This window comes from Muscardinus avellanarius (assembly GCF_963383645.1).
Source record: "Muscardinus avellanarius genome assembly, chromosome: 12".
NCBI lineage: Eukaryota > Metazoa > Chordata > Mammalia > Rodentia > Gliridae > Muscardinus > Muscardinus avellanarius.
This window is the reverse complement of record NC_137798.1, coordinates 5,211,742-5,236,118: the sequence shown is the minus strand read 5'-3', so window position 1 is coordinate 5,236,118 and position 24,377 is coordinate 5,211,742. Positions and strand designations below refer to the sequence as shown.

The following is a 24,377-nucleotide window of genomic DNA, read 5'->3' as shown; positions in this document are numbered from 1 at the left end:
CCAGCACTTGGGAGGCTGAAACAGGAGGATTTGAAGCCAGCCTCAGCTACTTAGTGAAGCTCTCAGCAACTTAGTGAGACCCTGTTTCCAAATAAATTATAAATAGGGCTGGGGTATAGCCCAGAGGTAGAAAGACCCTGGATTCCACCCCCCCAGTACCACCAAATAAAAATGAACAGCCTCGGCAAATATTGAGACTCATCAACCTAGAGAGACCTTGTTTCAAAATAATATAGGGCTTAGCCGGGGGTGGTGGCGCACGCTTGTAATCCCAGCATTTGGGAGGCTGAGACCTGAGAATCGCGGTTCGCAGACAGCCTCAGCTACTTAGTGAGGCCCTCTGCAACTCAGTGAGACCCTGTTTCTTTTTTTTTTTATCCAAATTGTGTTTACTTGGATGGTTTCCCACTCATCTTGATTCAGGCTGCTTTTAGTGTCGCTTCCTCCTGAAGGAGCATCCTTCTGTAAGCCCTGCTTTTCCTGCTGTGGGCTGACAGAGGACCGTGGAGCAGCCAACACACAAAACTCCAGTGTGCGCGTGGCTAAACACTGTGCTGATTTTGTAGCATCCTGGGCACTTCACGTCCATGAAGCAGGAGCTGGGGCTCTGCTCTAGGCGCTCTTCATGTGTTTTCGCTTCTCTTCTGGAGAGGGATGAAGGACATCCTTTGCGAGAGGCACGTTCTCATGGGGAGGTCGTCACCGCCGGAAAAGTGAGACCCTGTTTCAAAATAAAGAATAAAAAATTGGGCTGGGGGTGTAGCTTGGAGGTAGAATGCCCCTGGGTTCTATCCCCAGACCCGCAAAAAAAAAAAAAAAAAAAAAAAAAAAAAAAAATTATATATATATATATGTGCCTTGGTGTGTAGCACAGAGGTAGAATGTCCCTGAGTCCAATCCTTAGTACCAAAAAGAAAATAATACCTAAGTCTGGTGACACATATCTATAATTCCAGATACTTAGGAGGCAGAAACAGGAGGATCACAAGATCAAGGCCAACCTAGATAACAAGCAAGACCCTCCCTGACCTAAAAATAAAAAGAGCAGAGCAGGCGCACTAGTATGTCTTACGGAGACTAAGATTCGGGAGGATTATGTATTTGAAGCCAGTCAGCACACAATAAGTGATACCCTTTCCTTTTTTTTCTTTCTTTCTTTCTTTCTTTTTTTTTTTTTTTCCGGTACTGGGGATGGAACCCAGGAGCATTCTACTTCCAAGCTACACCTCCATCCAGCCATATTTTTTATTCTTTTATTTTGAAACAGGGTCTCACTGAATCGCAAAGGGCCTCATTAAGTAGCCAAGGCTGTGTGCAAACCGCAATCCTCCTTTCTCAGTCTCCCTGCTGGGAATTATAAGTGTGTGCCACTGCACCCAGCTGCAAGACCCTATTTGAAAATAACAAATGAGCCGGGCATGGTGGCACACGCTTGTAATCCCCACGCTTGGGAGGCAGAGACAGGTGGATGACGCAGGTTCGAAGCCAGCTGTGCTGGCTTAAGAGACCCTGTTTCCAAATAAAAAATATTTTTAAATAGGTCTGGGAGTGTAGCCCATATGTAGAAGGGTTTCCAGGAACCCCAGTACCACCCAAAAGAAAGAAAGAAAGAAAGAAAAATAACAAATGAGCTGTGTATGGTGGTACACACCTGTAATCTCAGTACTTGGGAGGCTGAAACCGAAGATCACAGGCTTGAGGCTAACCTCAGCAAATTAACAAGATCCTGTTTCAAAATAAGAAAATGAGCCAGACGCGGTGGCGCACGCTTGTAATCCCTGCACTCGGGAGGTGGAGGCAGTAGGATCACCCTGGTTGGAAGCCAGCCACACTGGCTTAAGAGACCCTGTTTCCAAATTAAAAAATATAAAAACAATAGGTCTGAGACTGTAGCCCGGAGGTAGAAGGGCTTCCAGGAACCTCAGTACCACACAAAAAAAAAAAAGAAAAAAGAAAGAAAGAAAGAAAGAAAGAAAGAAAGAGAATAACAAAATAAAGCTGGGAGTGTAGATCAGAAGTAGAACACCTCAGGTTCAACCCCCAGTATCACTAAAATAAAATAAAAAGAATAGACTGGTTTGTAGCTCAGTGGCAAAGTACCCCTGTATTCAATTTCCAGTACAATTAAAATTAAAAAGGTCTGGAGAACATTTGCCTACCATCCATGAGGACCTGGTCAATCCCCAGTACTGCCAAAAAGAAAATAATATTAACAAAGATTCTCCAACAAATTGCCCACCCTCCACCCCCATACTGGAGTTTGAACCTGGGCTTCATGGATGATAGGCAAGTCCTCTGCCACTGAGCTGCATTTTCAACCCTTATTATTTCTTATTTTGAAGCAGAGTTTCACTAAGTTGCTAAGGCTGGTGTTGAGCCTGAGATCCTCCTGTTTCAACCTCCCAAGGACTAGGATTACAGGTTACAGGTTTGTGTGGCCACGCCTGGTTCCTTCCCCTTCTCCCTTTCTTTTCTTTTTGGTGGTGGTGGTGGTGGAACCCAAGACCTTCTACTTCCAGCCCTATTTTTTTGTGTTTGGGGTTTTTCGGGGGGGTGGGGGTGGGAAAGGTCTTGCTAAGTTGCTGACTACTATATTGTTGAACTGCCAGCTTTTTTTTTTTTTTTAATTTTATTTTATTGGTGCACTGTATTCATACATCATAGTGGGATACAAACTTTTGTAGACATACATGCACACATCGCCCAGTCAGCCCCCACCCGATCCCCACCCCATTCTCTCCCCATCCCTCCTTCCCATGCTTGGCTTAGTGGTTGACATCTAGTATTATAGCAATTTATCCAAAATTAAAAATGATAATCTCACATAACAGTTTCATTTGTCTGATACCAAGTGTTTGATGATTTAAAGATAGCATTTCAATATTTCTTTTTGCTTTCTTTCTTACTAGAGCATATTTTTTCTGTTTTTTTAGGTGAAACTATCATATATTTATATATTTATTTTTCAGAAAAAAATCTATCCTAATATGGAATATGAATTCTAGATACCCAAAACGATCTTGAATAAGAACAAAGCTAGCAGATATATATTTTCTGATTTCAAACCATATAAAGCTACAATAATTGAAACAGTGTAGTACTGTTCTAAAGGCAGATATATAGACCATTGGAGTTAAATACAAGCCTAGAGCTAAATTCTTCCCTATATTGTCAAGTTATTTTTGACAAGGTTTCCACGAACATTTGGTGGTGGAAATAATAATCTTTTAACTAAATATTGTTGAAAAATAATAATTACATGGAAAAGAATAAAATTGGACCTTTACCTAATCCCATATACAAGTATTAACTCAAAATAGATAAAAGACCTAAATATAAATCTTAAGACTATAAACTTTTAGGAGAAAATCTGGGTCATAAAACCTCACAACATTGAAATTGGCAGTGATTTCTTGGATATGATTTCAATGGCACAGGCAACAGAAGAATATACAAACTCCCTAAAAAATAAAAGAAAATATTGTATATCCAAAGACAATGTAAACAGAGTTAAAAGTTACTAATAGAATTGGATAAAATATTTCCAAATGCTATATCTGAAGGTATATTAATATTCCAACTAGAAATCCTAAAAATTAACAACAATAAAGGCAAACAATACAACTTAGAGATAGGTAAAAGACTAACATAAATAATGAATCTCCACAGATAACCAATCTTAGTTGTCTGTTGGATGGAAACTCTTGTTTCTCTGGTTCTGGTGAGTGTTACCTATTTCTTCTTTGTAGTTAATCTCTTTGAGTATTTTCTCTAGCGCTGGTTTTGAAGACATAAATTCCTTCAGTTTCTGTTTGTCATGGAAGCTTCTTATTTCTCCATCTAATTTGATAGAAAGTTTTGCTGGATAGGAAATTTTTGGCTGGAAGTTGTTTTCTTTCAGAGTTTGGAATATGTTACTCCAAGCCCTTCTGGCTCTCATGACTTGGTTTGGGAAGTCTGGAGTGATTCTAATTGGTTTGCCTCTGAATGTCAGTTGGCCCTTTGTTTTTGTTGCCTTTAAGATTCTCTGCTTGGCTTCCACATTGGTCATTTTGACAATTATATGGCATGGGGATCCTCTTCTCCGATCCTGTCTAAAGGGAGTTCTATAGGTTTCCTGGATCTGTGTATCAACCTCTTGCTCTATATTTGGAAAATTTTCTGCTATTACTTCCTTGAAGAGATTGTTGATCCCTTTGGTATCACTTTCTTTTCCCTCCTCTATTCCAATTATTCTTAGGTTAGCTCTCTTAAGATGGGCCCATATTTCTTCAATGTCAGATTCCTGCTGTTGGATATTTTTTTCTAGATTAGAAACTATGCATTCATTTTTGGATTGCTCATCTTCTAAGAGCGAGATTCTGTTCTCCATGTGGTCTAATCGGTTGTTTGTGCTTTGAATTGAGGCCTTTACTTCATTAATTGCATCCTTTATCTCTTTTTGGCTCTCTCTGAGTTCTTTTCGAAGCACCTCTATTATTTCTACAGTTATTTTCCTGATTTGATCTTCTAGAAATCTCTGATTTTCTGTTTTATCGGGTTCTGATGTTGTGGGGTTGTGGGCGTTCATTGCTCCAGTGTTATTCCTCTTTCCCATGATTTCGGAGGTTTGTGCCTTCTCTGGGTTCTTCCCTTGGGTCACTATGGCTTCACTTAAGGTGCTCTGGATCTCGAGTCTGTATTATCTCAGACCCCACTACTCCTTTACTGGGTTGTATCAAAGAGTCTCCGACCCAGGGAGTCGATAGAGGCTGCTTTAAACTATGGGGGGTGCCAGGTTGCACGTTCTCCTATGGTGTGATATCTCTGCCACCACCACTCCCTCACTGGGTCAAGTCCCAGGAGGCCCAATACTGCGATTTCTCCTCTGTGGCCCGCAATTTGACTCACTGTTCTTGAGTACGCAGATGTAGCTGTACTGGACTCGGTGAATTCACTGCTGCTGCCGCCGCCGGTGGCAATATGGCGCCTCTGCCACGCCATCGGCCATGAGGCTGGCGTATTTTTTCTTCTCTGGTTTTGATTTCCACTCTGAATCCCTGCAGCGTGTGCTGAGCTCAGCCACTGGGAGCTTTAAATGCTGTCTGCGCCGAAAGATCCCGCCTGGCTGTTCCGCAGCGGCTCACCTGGCTTGCTGTAGCCGTCCGTTGAGTTCGCCGCTGCCGCCGGCAGTATGGCGCTGCTGCCGCGTCCTCGGGCTCGTGTGTCTCCTCTGTGGCCCTGAGCTCTGTTCTCAGTCCGCTTTCTCTCTGGAGCCTGGTGGTTTTTTTTGTTTTTCTGGTGATGGTGTTTTCTGGCTATGAAAGGCGCTCTTTTTGTGGTAATGGAGATTGGTTGTTAGCGGGACTCTTAAGCCCCGCTTTTCTCGGTCGCCATCTTCCCGGAAGTCTCCAACTGCCAGCTTTCAAGAATGAAAAACAGGCCAGGCGTGGTGGCACATGCTTGGGAGGCTTAGGCGGAGGATCCAGGTTCGCAGCCGCCTCATCCACTTAGTGCAGCATTCTTCAACTTAGTGAGACCCTGTTTCAAAATAAGAAGAATAAAAAGTCAGGCTGGGGGGTGTGGCTCAGAGGTAGAACGCCCCTGGGTTCTATCCTAGGACCACAAAAAGTAAAAAAAAGAATGAAAAACAGATTCTGTAACATCACTGTCAGCCATAGGAGTCCACTGTACCTTCCTTTCTCGCTAAACAGCCTCCACCCGTCAGTGAGGCAGGGCTGTAGGGCCTAAGGACAGCTGGCGGCATCGCTGGGTAAATAATGTCACCAGTTCCTGTCATCTGGGTACGTATCGATGGTGGTGGGTGTCATCTACAACATAAAGTATTAACTCCTTTACTTGGTATACAAGGCTCTTCATTTGTGGCCTTTATCTGCCTTTCCGCCCTAATTGCCATAACACTTTCCCTTCCAAAATTCATGTTCTAGCAATAAACGATTACCTATTACTTTTCTGAACGCACCCTGCCATAACTTAGTGTTGCGTTAACTATTCCCTCTGTCTAGATTGTCCTGTCAGGCATTCCTTCCACTTAGTAAACTTCTGATTGTATTTCAAAACCCCTATTCAGGAGTTCTGTTTCCAGGCCCCACTCCCTAAGCAGGTTAATCACGTTATATTGTAGGTAATTGTTTCCATACTGGAGTTGACCTCATCAGTGGAAACCATACAGAAGCCGTATTTCTAGTACCTGGACCCTTTCGTTGATTCATTCAGCAGATGTTAGTGTCGTCCAAGGGCATAGTGCTGTTTAAGCACTGGGGATTCAGCATGCCAGTCAGGTTCGAGGGTGCACGCTTGTGATCCCAGCACGCGGGAGGCTGAGACTGGAGGACCATGGGTTGAGGACAGCCTCAGCAAGTAGTAAAACTCATCAATCTAGGGAAACCTTGTTTCAAAATGAAAATAAAATAGGGTTGGGGTGTAGAATGCCCCTAGGTCTGATCCTCAGTACCACAAAAAATATTAGGTTATGTTTTGTGTTAACTGAAGTTATCCTGTGTGTGCGTGTGTATATATGTTTTAGCGAAGCGATAGGTTTAACTGCTTCTCTGGCATTTTTCCTTTGCTTTGGTATTTATTTGGCTTTGGGAGATCCCCAGAACCATTTATGGACAAGGAAGAGGTTAGTCAGCCTACAGTGTCGTGAAAGATTTAATGTTTTGTGATTGAGAATGTATATGTAAACATGTATTTGTATGCAGTGGGAATTTGTCAGGCCCACTTGGTTAGTAAAAACATGTTTAACAAGTGAAGAATAGCAGCTGCCTGAGCTGTTTTTTGTATGAGTTCAGGCTATCTTTGTATTAGACTCTGTAACGAGAGATTGTTATAATAAACTGCCCCGTTTGTTTTTGTTTCTGTGTCAACCCTGTTTCAATTGCTTACATATAGAGATAAGGAGGAATTTTTGTTCCATAGTAGCACTTAGTAGCAGTATACGAAAACCTACGTCCTGTGGGTCAGCGTTTAGTCCTCCCGAGAAACTGAACTTCCACCTACTTTTGGGAGAAAAATCTCCACCCTGTCTGAGTACTGCTACAGCTCTTTCTGGTCGTCCCTGTAGAAGTTTTCCATTTTACTCCCTCGTCTCCTCAAACTCTGTCATTGACCTGCATACGCAAGTCTACTGCGTCTCAGCTCCTCCCTCCCTCCCCCATGGATGCTCAGCGTGGTGTTTACAACTTAGGAAGGTGCTATTAATACATTCTCCTTAGTCATCGCTGGGGCACGCATTTTGGATTGACATGCATTTATCTTTTCCAACCACCTAAGTCACTTTGTTCTAGTCCTGTAATTGTTAGTTTTTTTCTCTAGTATGTCTCACTGAACTCCATAAACCCAGTTACAAAATATATGCGTCATCTCTGTCCCACGGTGGTACATTGTCCTCCCCGTGCTCCCCCAGTTCCCATCCTGGGTGCTCTTACATTTGCTGCTTTGGGGGGCGGGACTGGATTGAACCTAGGGACTTCCCGCCTCTGAGCGACACTCCCACTTCTACTTCTTATCTTTTATTTTTTATTTTGAAACACGGCCCCGCTAAGTTGCTGAGGCTGACCTGGAACTTGTGATCCTTCTGTCTCGGCCTCCCAGCTACTGAAATTACAGGCATATGCACTATCATGCCCGGCAGTGGTCAAGTTAGATAAATAAACATGACGTGGTTTTCCATTTTCATTATTCTTGTTTTGACCTATTTATACACAGTTCATTACTCTTTTTCCCTGTGTATTTTTCTTTCTTCTTTTGCGGGGAGAGAAATACTGAAGATTGAACTGAAGAGTAGTTTACCTGTGAGCTGCAACCCCAGATGTAGCTTATTTTGAGAAAGGTCTAAGTTGCCAGGCTGACCTCAAATTTGCAATCCTGCCTTAGGCTCCGGAGTGGCTGGAAGTGCAGACATGTGTCACCACACCAGGCTTTCCCTGTTTCGTGTGTGTGTGTGTGTGTGTGTGTGTGTGTGTGTGTGTGTGTGTGTGTGTGTTCTGGGGATGGAACTCAGAGGCTTTCTACCTTCAGGCTACAATCCCAGACCTATTTTTATTTTATTTGGAAACAGGGTCTCACTAAGTTGCTGAGAGCCTAAGTAGCTGAGGCTAGTTTTGAACCTGGGCAATTCTATCTCAGCCTCCCAAGTACTGGGATTACAAGCATGTACCACCACACCTGGACCTGTTTATTTTTCTAAACAGTGATGTCTTTTATTCTCTTTCCTTCTCAAATTCTGTACTTTTTTTAAATCCACTTAAAGGGTAAATAGCTACTGAGTTTGGGGTTTTTTTCAAAGCCAAATTATGAAGTTACTTTCTTAGACTTTAATCTTATTGTTTGTGAGCCCAAAAAGAACATAAGTTGAATCAGGTCTTTGGTTACCACCAAGACTTCTAGGGGGAAAAATGTAACTATTAAGAGAGTACCTATGAGATTATTCATGATGAAAATGAATTATGAAATTGTGTGGAACCATTGTTCTAGACTTGAACTTACTACGAGATTTTTGTTGTTGTTGGGGTTTTTTTGTTTGTTTTTTGTGTTTTGGGGGAGGTTTTTTGTTTGTTTGTTTGTTTGTTTGTTTTGTTTTTTTGCGGGTCTGGGGATGGACCCAGGGGCATTCTACCTCCGAGCCACACCCCCTGCCCTATTTTTTATTCTTTAGTTTGAAACTGGGTCTCACTGAGTTGCAGAGGGCCTCACTAAGTAGCTGAGGCTGTCTGCGAACCGCAATCCTCCAGGTCTCAGCCTCCCGAATGCTGGGATTACAAGCGTGCGCCACCACGCCCGGCCCTCTCTCTTTTTTTTTTAATGGGGTATTTGGGATGGAACCCAGGAGCATTCTGCCTCTGAGGCACACCCCCAGCCCTATTTTTTATCCTCTATTTTGAAGCAGGGTCTCCCTGAGTTGCAAAGGGCCTAAGTAGCTGAAGCTGTCTGTGAACTGCTATCTTTCTGTCTCAGCCTCCCAAATGCTGGGATTACAAGTGTGAACCACCACGCCCAGTTTATTCTTTATTTTGAAACAAGGTCTTACTAAGCTGCCAAGAACCTTACCAAGTAGGTGAGGCTGGCCACGAACCTGCAATCTTCCTGTCTCAGCCTCACAAGTACTGGGATTACAAGCATGCACCATCACACACCTGGCTTTTTTATTCGTGTGTGTGTGTGTGTGTGTGTTGTGCTGGGGATGGAACCCAGTGCATTCTACCTCTGAGCTACACCCCCAGCCCTATTTTATTTTTATTTTGAAACAGGGTCTCACTAAGTTGGTGAGAGTCTCAGTACTTACTGAGGCTGTTTTTCAATCTGCAATACACCTGCCTCAGCCTCCTGAATGCTAGGATTACAAACATGTGCCACCACACTCTGCTTATTTATTTTATTTATTTATTTATTTATTTATTTATTTATTTATTTATTTTTGTGTGGTATTGGGGTGGAACCCAGGGGCTTTCTACCTCCGGGCTACACCCCCAGACATATTTTATATTTTATTTGGAAACAGGGTCTCACTAAGTTGCTGAGAGCCTCACTAAGTAGCTGAGGCTGGTCTCAAACCTGCAATCCTCCTGTCTCAGCTTCCCGAGTACTGGGATTACAAGTGTGCGACACCACACCCAGCTTGACTTGCTTCTTTAAATGGCACACGTGAAACGAGCCACAGTGGCATTCACCTTTAATCCGAGATCCGCAGGCTATTGCAGGAGGATCGTAAGTTTAAGGCCAGCCTGAGCAGTTTAGCAACACCCTCAAAAAGTAAAAAGACTGGCAATGTAGCTCAGTGGTAGAGGACACCTGGGTTTGATCCATAACAATAAAAGAAGGAAGGAAAATACATAGGGAATAAGAATGATGATCTATGCATAAGCTAATAAATAGGTCAGAGCAAGAATAAAAATGACAAAAAACACAAGTGAAGGCGTCGAATGTACATAGAAGGTAGTAATTAAGTGGGAACTTGTACCATGGGAGGTAGGCGATACAAAGTCTTGTCCTAGTGTTTGGGGGACTGTTTGGTGGAACCCATCCTGTCTGCTCTCGGTGGTCCTAGGCCAGTCTCCTCTTTATTGGTAAGATGGAGGAGGTGTTTTTGCAAGAATTCTAGGCCTCTGAGTGCATACATAGTGCAAGGCTCACCGTAAGTGCTCAGCAGGGCTTAGTCTTTACTATTTCTTTTTTGTGGTACTAGGAATTGAGCCTAGAGATATTCCACCTTAGGGCCACACCCCAGCTCGATTTTATTTCCTGTCTAGAAACAGGGTCTTGCTTGTTGATGAGAGTCACATTACTTGCTAAGACTGTCCTTGAACCTGCTATCTCCTGTCTCGGCCTCCATGGCAGAGCACAGTTACTAAGGGAACTTGGACTTGTGTACAGCATAAGTGTTGGGTAGACTGAGAAGGCAGACAGGCTGAAATGGAGCACGCCCACTGGTCTAACAGCACTTGTGACCCAAGAGGAGGCAGTGAGGGCCCATCCAGGTTGATAATAGTGAGACCATAGAAAGAAGGGGTGTAAGCTGGGCATGGTGGTGCACACCTGGGGTCCCAGTGTTTGGAAGGCTGAGACAGGAGGGTCACAGGCTCACAGCCAGCCTCAGCGACTTAGTGAGACCCTGTTTCAAAATAAAGTAAAATAGGGCTGGAGGGTGTCCAAGTTAGAATAACTCTGAGTTCAGTTCATAGTATGAACAAAAGATAAAGGGAGGAAAGGAAGGAAGGAAGCAGCACAGGCCCAATTCTGAAGAAGCACTGTAGGATTTAGTGACGATCAGATGCAGGGCAGGGCGATGAGAGATGAGGGCCATTTTGAACTGCGATTCTGTCAGGCGGTCCACTGTGTGAATCCTCAAGAGCCGAAGATACAGAAGTCTGTAGGTTTTAGGATCACTTGTTGGTACATTTTGTTTTTGTTCAGTAAACTGGACATAACTTCTAGGGAACCCTTCAGACATCTCATCCTTGGGATCTATTGGACAGGAAGTGACCCTTTTGATGAGAGCACAAGAATGCCAAGAAAGCCATGCCTGTCTCTTTCCAAAGGAGCTGCGGTGCCTAAGAGAAGGCTTTCCCATCCCTCACACCAGGCCTACCACTTACTTAGGCTCTGTGATCTTCAGATGCTCTAATTCCTCTGTGCTTCGGTCTCCTAATTTATAAAATGTAGGTTTGAGTTTTTCATGCTGCTTAGGATTCTACCCAGGGCCTCGTACATGCTAAGCTTGAGCTCTACCATTTAGCTACATCCCAGCCCTAAAATAGAGGTCTTAATAGTACCCAGGTTATGGAGATTGTGGGCTTTAAGCGAGTTAATGTACTTAAAACAGCGACTGCACTAAGGGTTAACTTGTGTGTGTGTGTGTGTGTGTGTGTGTGTGTGTGTGTGTGTGTGTGTGTGGTACTGGGGATGGAACCCAGGGGCATTCTATCTCCAAGTTACACCCCCAGTCCTATTTTTATACTTTATTTTGAAACAGGGTCTCACTGAGTTGCAAAGGACCTCACTAAGTAGCTGAGGCTGTCCTCAAACCATAATCCTTCTTTTTCAGCCTCCCAAATGGTGGGATTACAAAAATGTGCCACCATGCCTGGCTCAACAGTTAACATAGTGAGCACTAAATGTTAACAGTTAGCTACTGTTACATATTTTATTATTGTCTTTTTTTTTTTTTTTTTTTTTTGGCAGTACTGGTCTCACAAGTGCTCTACCACTGAGCTACATCCCCCCCCTTTGTGTGTGTGTGTGTGTGTGTGTGTGTGTGTGTGTGTGTGTGTGTATGTGTGTGTGTATGTGTGTGGTACTGGGGTGGAACCCAGAGGCTTTCTACCTCCAGGCTACACTCCAAGACCTATTTTATACTTTATTTGAAAACAGGGTCTGCCAGGTGTGGTGGCGCACGCTTGTAATCCCCGCGCTTGGGAGGCAGAGACAGGAGGATCACGCAGGTTCGAAGCCAGCCGCGTGCACTGGCTTAGGAGACCCTCTTTCCAAAATAAAAATGTAAAAATGGGTAGCCCAGAGGTAGACGGGCTTCCAGGAACCCTAGTACCACCAAAAAAAAAAAAAAAGAAAGAGAACAGGGTCTCACTAAGTTGCTGAGAGCCTCACTAAATAGCTGAGGCTGGCTTTGAACCTGTGTGATCTCCTGTCTCAGCCTCCCAAGCGCGGGGATTACACGCATGCACCACCACGCCCAGCTTATTTATTTTGAAACAGGATCTCACTAAGTTGCAGAGGGACTCACTAAGTAGTTGAGGCTGGCTGCGAACCCGGATCCTTCTGTCTCAGTCTCCCAAGGACTGGGATTACAAGCGTGCACCACCACGCGTGGCTTCTTTTCTCTTCTTTTGAAATGAAAACTGCAAAGGCCAGGAGCATCTCTCTTTTGGCCATAGCAAATGAAAAATTGGCTTGATCTTATGAGAAGATAACAGTCTTCTCATCTGAATATCGTAGAAAGAAATCTGGTCTTACCGACATGAAACCATTGCAAACTGGACTTCTGGTCCTGCCAGGAGGGTGCCTTGTTGACTGCATTCTTGTCTTGCTGCGCAGGTGATATTCTATGATAGTGACTGGAACCCCACTGTAGACCAGCAGGCCATGGATAGAGCCCACCGCTTGGGGCAGACAAAGCAGGTGACCGTGTACCGGCTCATTTGTAAAGGCACCATTGAGGAGCGCATCCTGCAGAGAGCCAAGGAGAAGAGCGAGGTAAGCCCAAGGCAAAGATGACTGTACCGGGGAGAGAGAGGAAGCCAGCCGCACGGGCGGCACTAAGATGGTTTCAGTCTAAGAAACTGAAATTTCCTCTGCATAGAAAATGAAATCAGGACCTGTCCAAAGCAGTCTTGGCTATTGCTCAGGTCATATTTAGAAGAAAGAGTGAGCCGGGCATGGTGGCGCACACTTGTAATCTCAGTACTTGGGAGGCTGAGACAGGAGGATCGCGGGTTCTCGACCAGCCTCAGCTTCTTAGGCCCTCGGCAATTTAACGAGACCCTGTTGTAAAATGAATAAGCCAGGCATGGTAGCGCATGCTTGTAATCCCAGCGATTCAGAGGCGGAGACAGGAGGATCGCACAGGTTCAGAGCCAGCCTCAGTTACTTAGTAAGGCTCTCAGCAACTTGGTGAAACCCTGTTTCCAAATCAAGTATAAAAAATAGGTCTGTGAGTGTAGTCTGGAGGTAGAAAATCCCCTGGGTTCCACCCTCACCATAAAATAAAAAAATAAAACAGGGCTAGGGGTGTAGTTCCGAGGTAGAGTGCCCTAGATTCAGTCCCCAATACTGAAAAAAAAAAAAAAAAAAAAAAAGGAAGAAGAAAGGGTGACATTTTGGAGTCCTTATCCCAGTACTCTCAGCTTACCTGCTCTGAGTTACATGCTGAATTTGCTAGTTTCCAATTGATTCATTCTAATTTTTTTCCCATCCTAATTTCAGTATTACTGGGGGTTTTTTTAGCTAAAAATTTATAGTTCCAAGCAAAGAAGTGCAAAATGTCCTTTCTGTTGAGCAAAAAATCTGTAAGAATCAGTCAGCTAGTCAGGTAAACAAGAAAGAAATAGGGAAACGAGAGGCCTCTCCTGAGGAGCTAGAGAAGAAAGATGTCGATTTCTTCCTCGGTGTTTGCTGGAAGGGAATAGATGCTTGGAGGTGACGTTCTGATTTGCTTTATGTAGATTCAGCGGATGGTGATTTCAGGTGGGAACTTCAAACCAGATACCTTGAAACCCAAAGAAGTGGTCAGTCTTCTTCTAGACGACGAGGAGTTAGAAAAGAAACGTACGTAACCCAACTACTGGCGCCCTGTCCTCTCCAGCCCCACACATCTGAGAGCAGACGAGGCACTTGCATGTATGCCAAGACTAGACAAGCCAAGGGGTCCACTGGGAAGAAGCACTTGTATATTAAGACCCAAACGAGGACGTTTTGTGGAATGCAAGGCAAAATGTATATGTATTTTAAAAAGTAAATATGACTTCAGATACACCTATAGCTTACACAAGGAAGAAGACTGACTCCTCCACAAAAATGAGTTTACTCTCTGCCAGATTAGCATCTGTAGAGAGGTTGAAGAAGCACAGTGTAACCATGTGAGCCTCCTCCCCGTCTCCAACTTTTGAGAACATGGCTTTCCTTATCTCGTGAGCTTCTGAAGACGTTAGCAGCACACATCCAAAAATATGCGAGCATCTTCTAAAAACTGTCGCTTAGCCAGGTGTGGTGGCACATGCTGTAATCCCAGTACTTGGGAGGCTGAGACAGGAGGATGGCAGGTTCGAGTACAGCCTCAGCAAGTAGTGAGTAGTGAGACCTTGTTTCAAAATAAAAATAAAAACAAAAAATAGGAGTCAGGCATGATGGCGCACACTTGTAATCCCAGCATTTGGGAGGCTGACAGAGGAGGATAGCGGTTCGCAGATAGCCTCAGCTACTTAGTGATGCCCTTTGCAACTCAGTGAGACCTTGTTTCAAAAATAAAGCATAAAATATAGGGCTGAGGGTATGGCTTGGAGGTAGAATGCTCCTGGGTTCCATGCCTTTGGATTAAACCCCAAGTACCACTAAAATATAAATAAATAAAAATAGAACTTTGTGCCAGGCGTGGTTGCGCACGCTTGTAATCCCCGTGCTTGGGAGATGGAGACAGGAGGATCGCACAGGTTCAAAGCTAGCCTCGCTGGCTTAAGAGACCCTGTTTCCAAATAAAAATATAAAAAATAGGCCTGGGAGTGTAGCCCGGGGGTAAAAGGGTTTCCAGGAACCCCAGTACCACCCAAAAATAAATAAAATAAATAAAGCTGTTAAGCTGGGCATGGTAGTGCAGACCTATAATTCCAGTACTTGTGAATCTGAGAACGGAGTATCATGGGTTCTCAGTCATCCTCAGCAACTTAGCAAAGCCTTCCACAATTTAGTGAGACTCCATTTCAAAATTAAAAAAAAAAAAAAAAAATAGAGCTGGGGCATAGCTCAGTCAGAAAGCCCCTGGGTTAGATCCCCAGTTCCACCAAAAGAAAAACTTGACTTGTGTGATGCAGAGGTGTTAGCACAGGAAAAGGAGAAGTGGAGGGCGAGGGAAGGCCATAGTAATTCAGTGGGAGGAAGCATGGTTTGAACCCAAAGACCCTCTTTCTGGAGTTAGAAAGCTACCAGTGACTTGTCGCAAACAGACCCGAGGCTTACCTTGGAACCTAAACATCCAAGGATACGACCCCTTCGTTTCAGAGAACAAGGATTATGATTCCACGGTTACCCTATCTGTTGGGGTTTTCTTTTGTTTCGGTTTTTTCTCCTTGGTAGTGAGACTGCGGCAGGAAGAAAAACGCCAGCAGGAGGAAAGCAACAGAGTGAAGGAGCGCAAGCGCAAGCGGGAGAAGTACGCAGAGAAGGTATCCCAGCCGGGGAAGGCGGGTGGGCTCCGGGCCCATGGCCGGCGCCGTGGTCACGGGCTGGTGTCCTGCTCCCACTGTGCGATCCGTAGCACTCAGGGATTGGTCGGGAGAAATGCGGCCTTGGAGGACGCGACTCCCTTGACAGTGCTCAGTGTGGGTAAGGCGGATATTACTTATAGAAATTATCAAGTCCCTGTGTGACCATGAGCTGTTGATAGTCAACTACCCGGGAGTCTGTCTATGCTGTATAGTTTTTCCAGTCAATGTGCCAGTCTTCCTGTTGTAGAATCTGTGACCCCTCTTGGACCTGCTCTAGGAAGAATTCTTTTTAGCCAGTACCCCTGGTACTCGCTTCTTTTACAAAGCTGAAAACTGCTGAGAATAAAGAACTAAGATCCTCTGAGCTGCCATCCATCCATTTCCTAAGCTCTCTTCTCGATATCCAAGCCATTATTACCACTCTGTAAAGTAGAAGGAGCAGGGCATGCTGTGCACGCAGCATTGGCGAGGCTGGGCAGCAGGATCACAAGTTCACAGACAGTGCAACCAAGTGAGGCCTGTTTCAAAATAAGGAATAAGAAGTACTGGGTTGGGAGTGTGTAGCTCGGAGATAGAATGTCCCTGGGTTCTTTCAATCCCCAATAACGCAAAAAATAAAATAAAATAAAAATAGCTTGCCAAATAGAGTGGCATATGCCTGTAATTCCAGTGACCCTGGAGACTTAGGCAAGAGGATTACAAGTTTGAAGCTAGCCTGGGGAACTTAGCCAGACCCTGTCTCAAAATAAAAAGGGCTGGCAGTGTAACTCAGTAATATCATAGCCCTGGGTTCAATCCCCAGCACTGCAAAAAAATTAAAATTAAAATAATAAAGCCAGGCATGCTGGTGCATTTCTGTAATTTCAGTACTAGATTCAATCTGCAGTGCCGTACGCACATGCGCGCGCGCGCGCACACACACACACACACACACACACACACACACAGAGAGAATAATAAAAGTAGCTTTTTGCCGGGCGTGGTGGTGCACGCTTGTAATCCCCACACTAGGGAGGCTGAGACAGGAGGATCGCATGGGTTCGAAGCCAGCCTCAGCTACTTAGGCTCTCAGCAACTTAGTGAGACCCTGTTTCCAGATAAAATATAAAATGGGTCTGGGAGTATAGCCCAGAGGTAGAAAGCCTCTGGGTTCCACCCCCCAGTACCACCAGAAAAAAAAAAAAAAAAAGTAGCTCTTTTTGGTATGGGGGGGGGGCTCAGGGGCTTTTCTACCTCCGGGCTATACTCCCAGACCCATTTTATATTTTATTTGGAAACAGGGCCTCATTAAGTTGCTGAGAGCCTCACTCAGTAGCTGAGTCTGGCTTCCAAGCTGTGCGATCCTCATCCTCCTGTCTCAGCCTCCCAAGCGCGGGATTACAAATGTGCGCCACCACGCCCGGCTATAAAAGTAGCTTTAAGCCGGGCGTGGTGGCGCACGCTTGTAATCCCCGCGCTTGGGAGGCAGAGACAGGAGGATCGCGCAGGTTCGAAGCCAGCTGCGCTCGCTGGCTTAGGAGACCCTGTTTCCAAATAAAAATGTAAAAATAGGTCTGGGAGTATAGCCCGGAGGTAGAAGGGCTTCCAGGAACCCCAGGACCACCACAAAAAAAAAAAAAAAAGTAGCTTTAACATTCAGAAATATTAGCAAAGAAGAAAAGATAGTTTTCCCACATGGGAGGGAAGGAGGGAGGGGGGGAGGGAGAGAGTGCGTGCATGCGTGCGTGCGTGCATACGTGTGTGTGTGTGTGTGTGTGTGTGTGTGTGTGTGTGTGTGTGTGTGTTACTGAGGGTAGAACCCAGGGGCTTTCTATCTCCGGGCTATACTCCCAGACCTATTTTTATATTTTATTTAGAAACAGGGTCTCACTAAGTTGCTGAGAGCCTCACTAAGTAGCTGGGGCTGGCTTCAAACCCGTGCAGCCTCCCAAGCGTGGGGATTACAAGCGTGCGCCACCATGCCTGGCTCCTAAGGAGGTTTTAATGCTCCAAAAATATAGTAATTGAGGAGTTTGGGTGTAACTCATTGGCAAAGCTCTTGCTTAGAATGCACAAGGCCCTGGGTCCAATCCCCAGAAGAAAAAAAAAAAAGTAATTGAGAAAGAAGTTTATAAAGGATAAAAGTAGCCGGGCGTGGTGGCGCATGCTTGTAATCCCAGTACTGAGAAGGCTGAGATAGGAGGACCACAGGTTAATGGCCAGCCTCAGCCATTTAGTGAGGCCTTGTTTCAAAATAAAAAATAAAAAATAGAGCTGGGAGTCTATCTTGGAGGTTGAATGTCCCTGGGTTCAATCTCTAGTACCAACAAAAAGAATAAAATCTAACTGGGCATGGCAGCATACCCTGTGATTCCAGTCTTTGGGAGGTTGAAACAGGAGGATCACAAGTTTGAGGCCAGCCTTAGCATGTTAGCGAGACCCTGTTTCAAGATAAAAAGTAGCCAGGCGTGGTGGCGCATGCTTATAATCCCAGTATTTGGGAGGCTGAGACAGGAGGATCATGGTTTGCGGACAGCCTCAGCTACTACTTAGTGAGGCCCTTTGCAACTCAATGAGACGCTGTTTCAAAAATAAAGAATAAAAGATAGGGCTGGGGTGTAGCTTGGAGGTAGAATGCCCCTGAGTTTTACCCCCAACACTGCAAAAAAATAAAAAGTAAACAGGGCAGGTAGATGGTATATGTCTCTGGGCCCAACCCCTCATATCAATAAATAAATAAAGAGATAGGAAAAAAAAAGAAAAGTTCTATCATTTTTCTTTCCTATTCCCTCTTTTCTCTTAGAGATCCATATCCTTATGGTTTTTACATATATTCTGATCTTTATGTTCCCAGAAGAAAAAAGAAGACGAGCTGGATGGGAAACGGAGAAGAGAGGGTGTGAACCTGGTGATCCCGTTCGTTCCTTCAGCCGACAACTCCAACCTCTCTGCCGACGGGGACGACTCCTTCATCAGCGTGGATTCCGCCATGCCCAGCCCTTTCAGTGAGGTGAGCCTGCCGGATGCTTCCATCACGGCAGTGAGCTGCATCCCGACCTTGTAACAAGGACACACTGCCGAGAAGCCTTTGCTTCTGGAGTCTTCTCCCGTGTGGAAGGGGGTTGCACCCGGGATTCATAAGGACAAGAGCGAGTGAGCACAGGCCGGCTACTCAAAGCCAAGGCAGAGGCATCTGCGCCTCAACAGTGAGGCCAGGCAAGTCCCGTGAAGCGTGTTCTCAGTCGTGGGCCAGGGCCGCGCCGTGGCACTGAGCGTAGCAGTGACTCGCCTCCTCTTCCAGATCTCCATCAGCAGTGAGCTGCACACGGGCTCCATTCCCCCCGATGAGAGCAGCAGTGACATGCTGGTCATCGTGGACGACCCCGCCTCCTCCGCATCTCAGTCCCGCGCTGCCACCTCTCCTGCTTCCGTCACGGGCTCCGTGTCGGACACCGTGAATGGTGAGGGACGCTGCTGCCTCGCGGCAGGAGCCTGCACGTCTACCTCACGGGAAGTGTTGGTCTAGTGAGGTCCCGATTCCTTCTGGGATGAGGACTTTTTTTTTCTTTCTTTCTTGAAAAAGTACAATGCAGCCAAGCATGGTGGTATTGCCCTGTAATCCCAATACCTGGACGGCTGAGACCAGGGGAATTGCAGGTTTTAAGACAGTCTCAGCGATGTAGCAGCCTCTCAGTAACCCAGTGACACCCTGTTTCAAAAGCAAAAAATTGCTGGGGGTGTAGCTCAGAAGTAGAATGTCTCTGGTTTCAATCCCAGTTACACACACACACACACACACACACACACAGTAGAATTGAAGCAAGAAGATTTTGGTTTTTTTCAATAGTCTCTTCAAGGGAAAGATAAGGTTTAGTGAAAACTGCAAAGATTTTAGAATTTTTTTCTACTTTTCTTGGTGCATTGTAATTACACATCATAGTGAGATTCAAAACTTGGAAGTGAGGGTTGACCCAAAGACAGAGGCACTTTAGTTTATGTGGGTAAGTCCCAAGTATTAAACCCCTGTAGTTGATATTTTAATGGGGTAGTGGGGTGGCTCTTTTTTCCTCTTCCCCTTCCTCTTTTTCTTCCTCTTCTTCCCCTGCATCCCCTTCCTCTTCCTCTTTCTCCTTTCTTCTTCCTATTCCCTTTTTCCTTTTTTCCTCTTCTTCCTCCTTCTCTTCCTCTTTCTCCTCTTCCTCTTCCTCCTCTTCTTCCTCTTCCTTCTCTTCCTTCTTCCTCTTCTTCCTCTTTCTCTTCCGCTTCCTCCTCTTCCTTCTTCCTCTTCCTTCTTCCTCCTCTTTCTCTTCCCCCTTCCTCCTCCTCCTCTTCCTCTTCCTCTTCTTCCTCTTTCTCTTTCTCTTGTTTCTCTTAGTCTTCTTCCTCTTCTTTTTCTTAATCCTTTTCTTCCTTCCTTTCCTCCTCTTCCTCTTCTTCCTCTTCCTCTTTCTCTTGTTTCACTTAGTCTTCCTCTTTTTTTCTTCCTTCTTTTCCTCCTCTTCCTCTTCCTCTTCTTCCTCTTTCTCTTTCTCCTCTTAGTCTTCTTCCTCTTCTTTTTCTTTATCCTTTTCTTCCTTCTTTTCCTCTTCCTCTTTCTCTTCTTCCTCTTCCTCTCCTTCCTCCTCTCCCTCTTTTCTTTTTCTTCCTCTTTCTCTTCTTCCCCTTCCTCTTCCCTTTTTTTCTTTTCTCTTCCCCCCTTCCTCTTCTTCCTCCTTGTTTCTCCTTCCCTTCCTCTTCCTCGTCTTCCTTTTCCCCTTTTTTCTCCTTCTCTACCTCCTCCCCTCAGCCTCAGCTCCTCAAGCATGCTAGGCAAGCACTCTACCACTGAGCTACCCACCCCCCAGCCCTAGAACCACTTTTTAGAAAAAAGTACAACTTTAGCCAGGCGTGGTGGCGCTCGCTTGTAATCCCAGTACTTGGGAGGCTGAGACAAGAGGATTGCACAGGTTCGAACCCAGCCTCAGCTACTTAGTGAGGCTCTCAGCAACTTAGTGAGACCCTGTTTCCAAATAAAGTATAAAATAGGTCTGGAAGTATAGCCCAGAGGTAGAAAAGCCCATGGGTTTCACCCCCAGTACCACCAAAAAAAGAAAGAGTGGGGGGAGGGAAGGAGGGAGGGAGGGAGGGAGGGAGGGGAGAGAGAGAGAGAGAGAGAGAGAGAGAGAGAGAGAGAGAGAGAGAGAGAACAATTTAAAGAGTAAGCTGGAGCCGGGTGTGGTGTCAGCACGCTTGTAATCCCAGCATTCAGGAGGCTGAGACCAGAGGATCGCGGTTCGCAGACAGCCTCAGCTACTTAGTGAGGCCCTTTGCCACCCAGTGAGACCCTGTTTCAAAAGAATCAAAAATAGGGCTGGGGTAGTCGTTAAGGGGTAGAATGCCCCTGCGTTCCATCCGTAGTGCTGCAAGAGAAGGCCTTATTAGCTCTTCACAATTCTTAGGAACTCATGAGACACAGTGGCCAATCCATTAAATAAAGACACCCTGAAAAGCTGATGATGTGATACATGCCTACAGTGCCAGCCCTGGGAGGGCTGAGGTAGGATGATTGCTTAAGCCCCAAGGCCAGCCTGGCCAGGCGTGGTGGTACACTCCTGTAATCCCAGTACTTGGGAGGCTGAGACAAGAGGATTGTAGGTTCAAGGACAGTCTTCAGCAAATAGTGAGGCTCTCAGCAACCTAGTGAGACCTTTTTCCCAAATAAAATTAAAATAGGGCTGGGAATGCAACTTGAAGGTAGAATGCCCCTGAGTTCAATCCCCAGTACCACAAGGAGGGCGGGGGGGGGGGGATCCCATCTCACCCTGAGAATCAGCTCTTTTTGTCAGATGAAAGTTCTTTTTTTGAGAAGATTCACTTTTTTTCCACAGGAATTTCCATTCAGGAAGTGCCAGCTGCAGGTCGAGGTCACTCAGCTCGAAGTCGTGGTCGCCCCAAAGGTTCAGGAAGCACAGCCAAAGGAGCCGGGAAAGGCCGCAGCCGGAAGTCCACGGCGGGGAGTGCCGCCGCCATGGCAGGAGCGAAAGCAGGAGCTGCAGCGGCCTCCGCTGCTGCCTACGCCGCATACGGGTACAACGTGTCGAAAGGTGCGGAGCCCACGGGGCCGCAGGCTGTCTCAGTCTGGAAATCTGTTGAAAGCCCTACCTGCTAAAGCTGGGCGTGGTGGCGCACGCTTGTCATCCCAGCATTCGGGAGGCTGAGACCGGAGGATCGCAGTTCACGGACAGCCTCAGCTACTTAGCGAGGCCCTCTGCAACTCAGGGAGACCCGCTTTCAAAATAAAGAATAAAAAGTAGGGCTGGGGGTGTAGCTCGGAGGTTGAATGCCCCTGGGTTCCATCCCCAGTACCACCAAAAAAAGAAAGAAAGAAAGAAAAAGAGAAATATAGTAATCCAGCCAGGCATGGTGGCACACACTTGTAATCCCAGTACTTAGGAGGCTGAGATAGGAGGATTGCGGTTTTGAGATAGCCCGGCAAGTAGTGAGACTCTCATTAACCTAGTGAGACCATTTTTTAAACTAGCCAGATGTAATTCTAGTATTTGGGAGGCTGAGACAGGAGGATTGCAGGTTCACAACCAGTCTCAGCTATTTACTGCAGCCACTTGCAACTTAGTGAGACCCCGTTTAAAAAAAAAGGGGGCTGGGAAAGTAGCTCGGAGGTAGAATTCCCTGCGTTCAATCCTCAGTTCTGCCCCCAAAAAATACTATTTTGTTTTTAAACAGGGCTGATGGTATAACTCAGAGGTAGAGTCCCCCTTGGTTCGATCCCCAGTGCCACAATAAATAAGTAGTCTAGCCCAGTGTTGCTTGGCCCTTTGCTGGTTCATCACGACTTTGGAAAGCAGGAATCATGCCAGTAACAAAGGCAGCAGCCTTGACTGGGCAAAGCACGACGCTCCTCGGGATTTCTTCTTGAAATCTGGGTTGAGGAAGGTACAGGAGACAGGGTAGAACAGCACAAGAAAATCCAATAATACTAGCTGGCGCAGTGGCACAGGCCTGCCGGCCCAGCTACTGTGGAGGCTGAGGCAGGAGGGTCACAAGTGCAAGACCAGCCTGGGCAACTTAGCATGATCCTGTCTCAAAATAAAGTTTTAAGAAAGGCGAGGGGTATGACTCGGTGTAGGTTGCCTGCCGTCCCACTGTGGATGAGCAGTGAGCTCTCGCCCACCAAGCAGGTTGAATTTATTTTCAGGAGAGCAAAACAGGACACAGGAAATACTGAAACTTCAGATTAGGCAATGAATTGTCAGGTGAAAGTTGAATTGGTTCACACCAAGAAGAAGAAATTCACCATTGCCCGGGGGGCTGTCACCAAAGATTAGGGCTTTCACCTGGGTCCTTGGAGCGTGATAGGGCTTGGAGAACAAGAGGAGCGTGGCCAGTGCCTTGGGTAGACACAGGTGGAGAGTAAACGGCCTGTGCTTGCGGGAGTCGGGACGTCGAGAAGTTAAGGAAGCAGCTGGTCTCAGCTGACATCCAAACGAGAAGAAAGGAGACGCTCTAGTGCCTCGTGCCTTACAGCTCTCGCTCATCCTGTAGCCCTGGCGCCCCAGATTACGCGCGCTCTGTCCAGAGTCCCAAGAGGACTTTCACTCTCTCGCTGAGGTGATGTGGGCAGTGCTACGTAGGTATCATTTTTTTTTTCTTTAAAACCATTACTAGAGCTGAGCATGGCGGCGCACACTTGTAATTCCAGCACTTGGAGAATTGCGGTTCATGGACAGTCTCGGCTACTTAGTGAGGCCCTTTGCAAGTCAATGAGACCCTGTTTCAAAATAAAGAATAAAAAATATGGCTGGGAGTATAGCTCTGAGGTAGAATGCCCTGTGCCGCAAAAAATAAATAAATTACTAGCTGGGCGTGGTGGCATACACTTATAATCCCAGTATTTGGGAGGCTGAGACAGGAGGATCGTACAGGTTCAAAGTCACTACTTAGCTACTTAGTGAGGCTGAGACACCTTAGACCCTGTTTCCAAATAAAAATATAAAATAGGTCTGGGAGTGTGGCCTGGAGGTAGAAGGCCCCTGGGTTGTATCCCTAGTACCACAAAAAAAGAATAAAGAAAAAGAAATAAAACCTATCACTCAGCCAGCCATTGTGGGTCACATCTATAATCCCGGTACTTGGGAGGCTGAGACTGGAGGATCGCAGGTTCAAGGATAGCCTCAGCAAGTATTGAGACTTACAGCAACCTAGTGAGTCCATATTTCAGAGAGAAAATACAAAAAAGGGCTGGGTACTTACCTCAGAGGTAGAGTGCCCTGGGTTCAATCCCTAGTACCAAAAAATAAAAATGAAAATCCCACTCCTCTTACTGAAAAGACAGTTGGCAGGAAGAACAAGCAGATATGCCCAGAGGGTGGCAGGGAGGTTTCCCCACCCTCCAGTACTGCAGGCGCACGCTCACTGGGACCTAGAATCACCCTGTCTCTCTCTGTGCCCACAGGGATCTCCGCCAGCAGCCCTCTGCAGACGTCCCTTGTCAGGCCCGCTGGCCTCGCTGACTTTGGACCCTCAAGCGCCTCTTCTCCCTTGAGTTCTCCTTTGAGCAAAGGAGGTAATGTTCCTGGGACTCCCAAGAGCCTCCACGTGACCAGCAGCCTCGCCGCAGAGTCTCTGGTCCGGAAACAGGGCAAGAGCACCAACTCCTCTGGAGGACGGTGACCAGCTGGGCCCTGCAGCTTCCTTCAGCCAAACCAGGGCGCGGCCTGGCCCCAGATGGCCTTGGATGGCTCGCCCAGCGCAGCATCTTAATCCCAAGTCGGGGCAGAGGACCAGTTGCGGCAAGAGAGACAGGCAGGTGGTTGATGTGAGCACTTTGATCACCTGCTCCACGGGGGTGCTCTGGGGTGCCCTAAAGGAAGAGGGCCGAGGAAGGGTCAGCCCCAGCCTCCCAGAGCAACTCTGCCGAGGGCCTGGGTAGACCCTGTGGATGCTCGGGCACTGTCCACCCCATTC

General features: G+C 46.2%; 2 protein-coding genes across 2 annotated transcripts in view; one reads left to right on the top strand and one right to left on the bottom strand.

Annotated features, from left to right (window-relative positions):
- The window catches only part of INO80 (INO80 complex ATPase subunit), a gene marked incomplete at both ends in the record, with an annotated part of 102,216 nt that extends 78,133 nt beyond the window's left edge, over positions 1 to 24,083 (top strand). Inside the window, 7 exons of the mRNA XM_080707954.1 lie at positions 12,553 to 12,711; positions 13,680 to 13,782; positions 15,304 to 15,392; positions 18,268 to 18,423; positions 18,715 to 18,874; positions 21,281 to 21,496; positions 23,866 to 24,083. Of these exons, the coding sequence (XP_080564080.1) occupies positions 12,553 to 12,711; positions 13,680 to 13,782; positions 15,304 to 15,392; positions 18,268 to 18,423; positions 18,715 to 18,874; positions 21,281 to 21,496; positions 23,866 to 24,083 (1,101 nt within the window). The remainder of the gene's footprint in view (positions 1 to 12,552; positions 12,712 to 13,679; positions 13,783 to 15,303; positions 15,393 to 18,267; positions 18,424 to 18,714; positions 18,875 to 21,280; positions 21,497 to 23,865) is intronic.
- On the bottom strand, positions 431 to 589 carry LOC308271243 (small ribosomal subunit protein eS27-like; the record flags this gene model as incomplete). The annotated part of the gene is made up of 1 exon (XM_080707471.1): positions 431 to 589. One exon carries the CDS (start codon positions 587 to 589, stop codon positions 431 to 433), a length of 159 nt encoding a protein of 52 aa, XP_080563597.1.
- Positions 24,084 to 24,377: the final 294 nt, after the last annotated feature.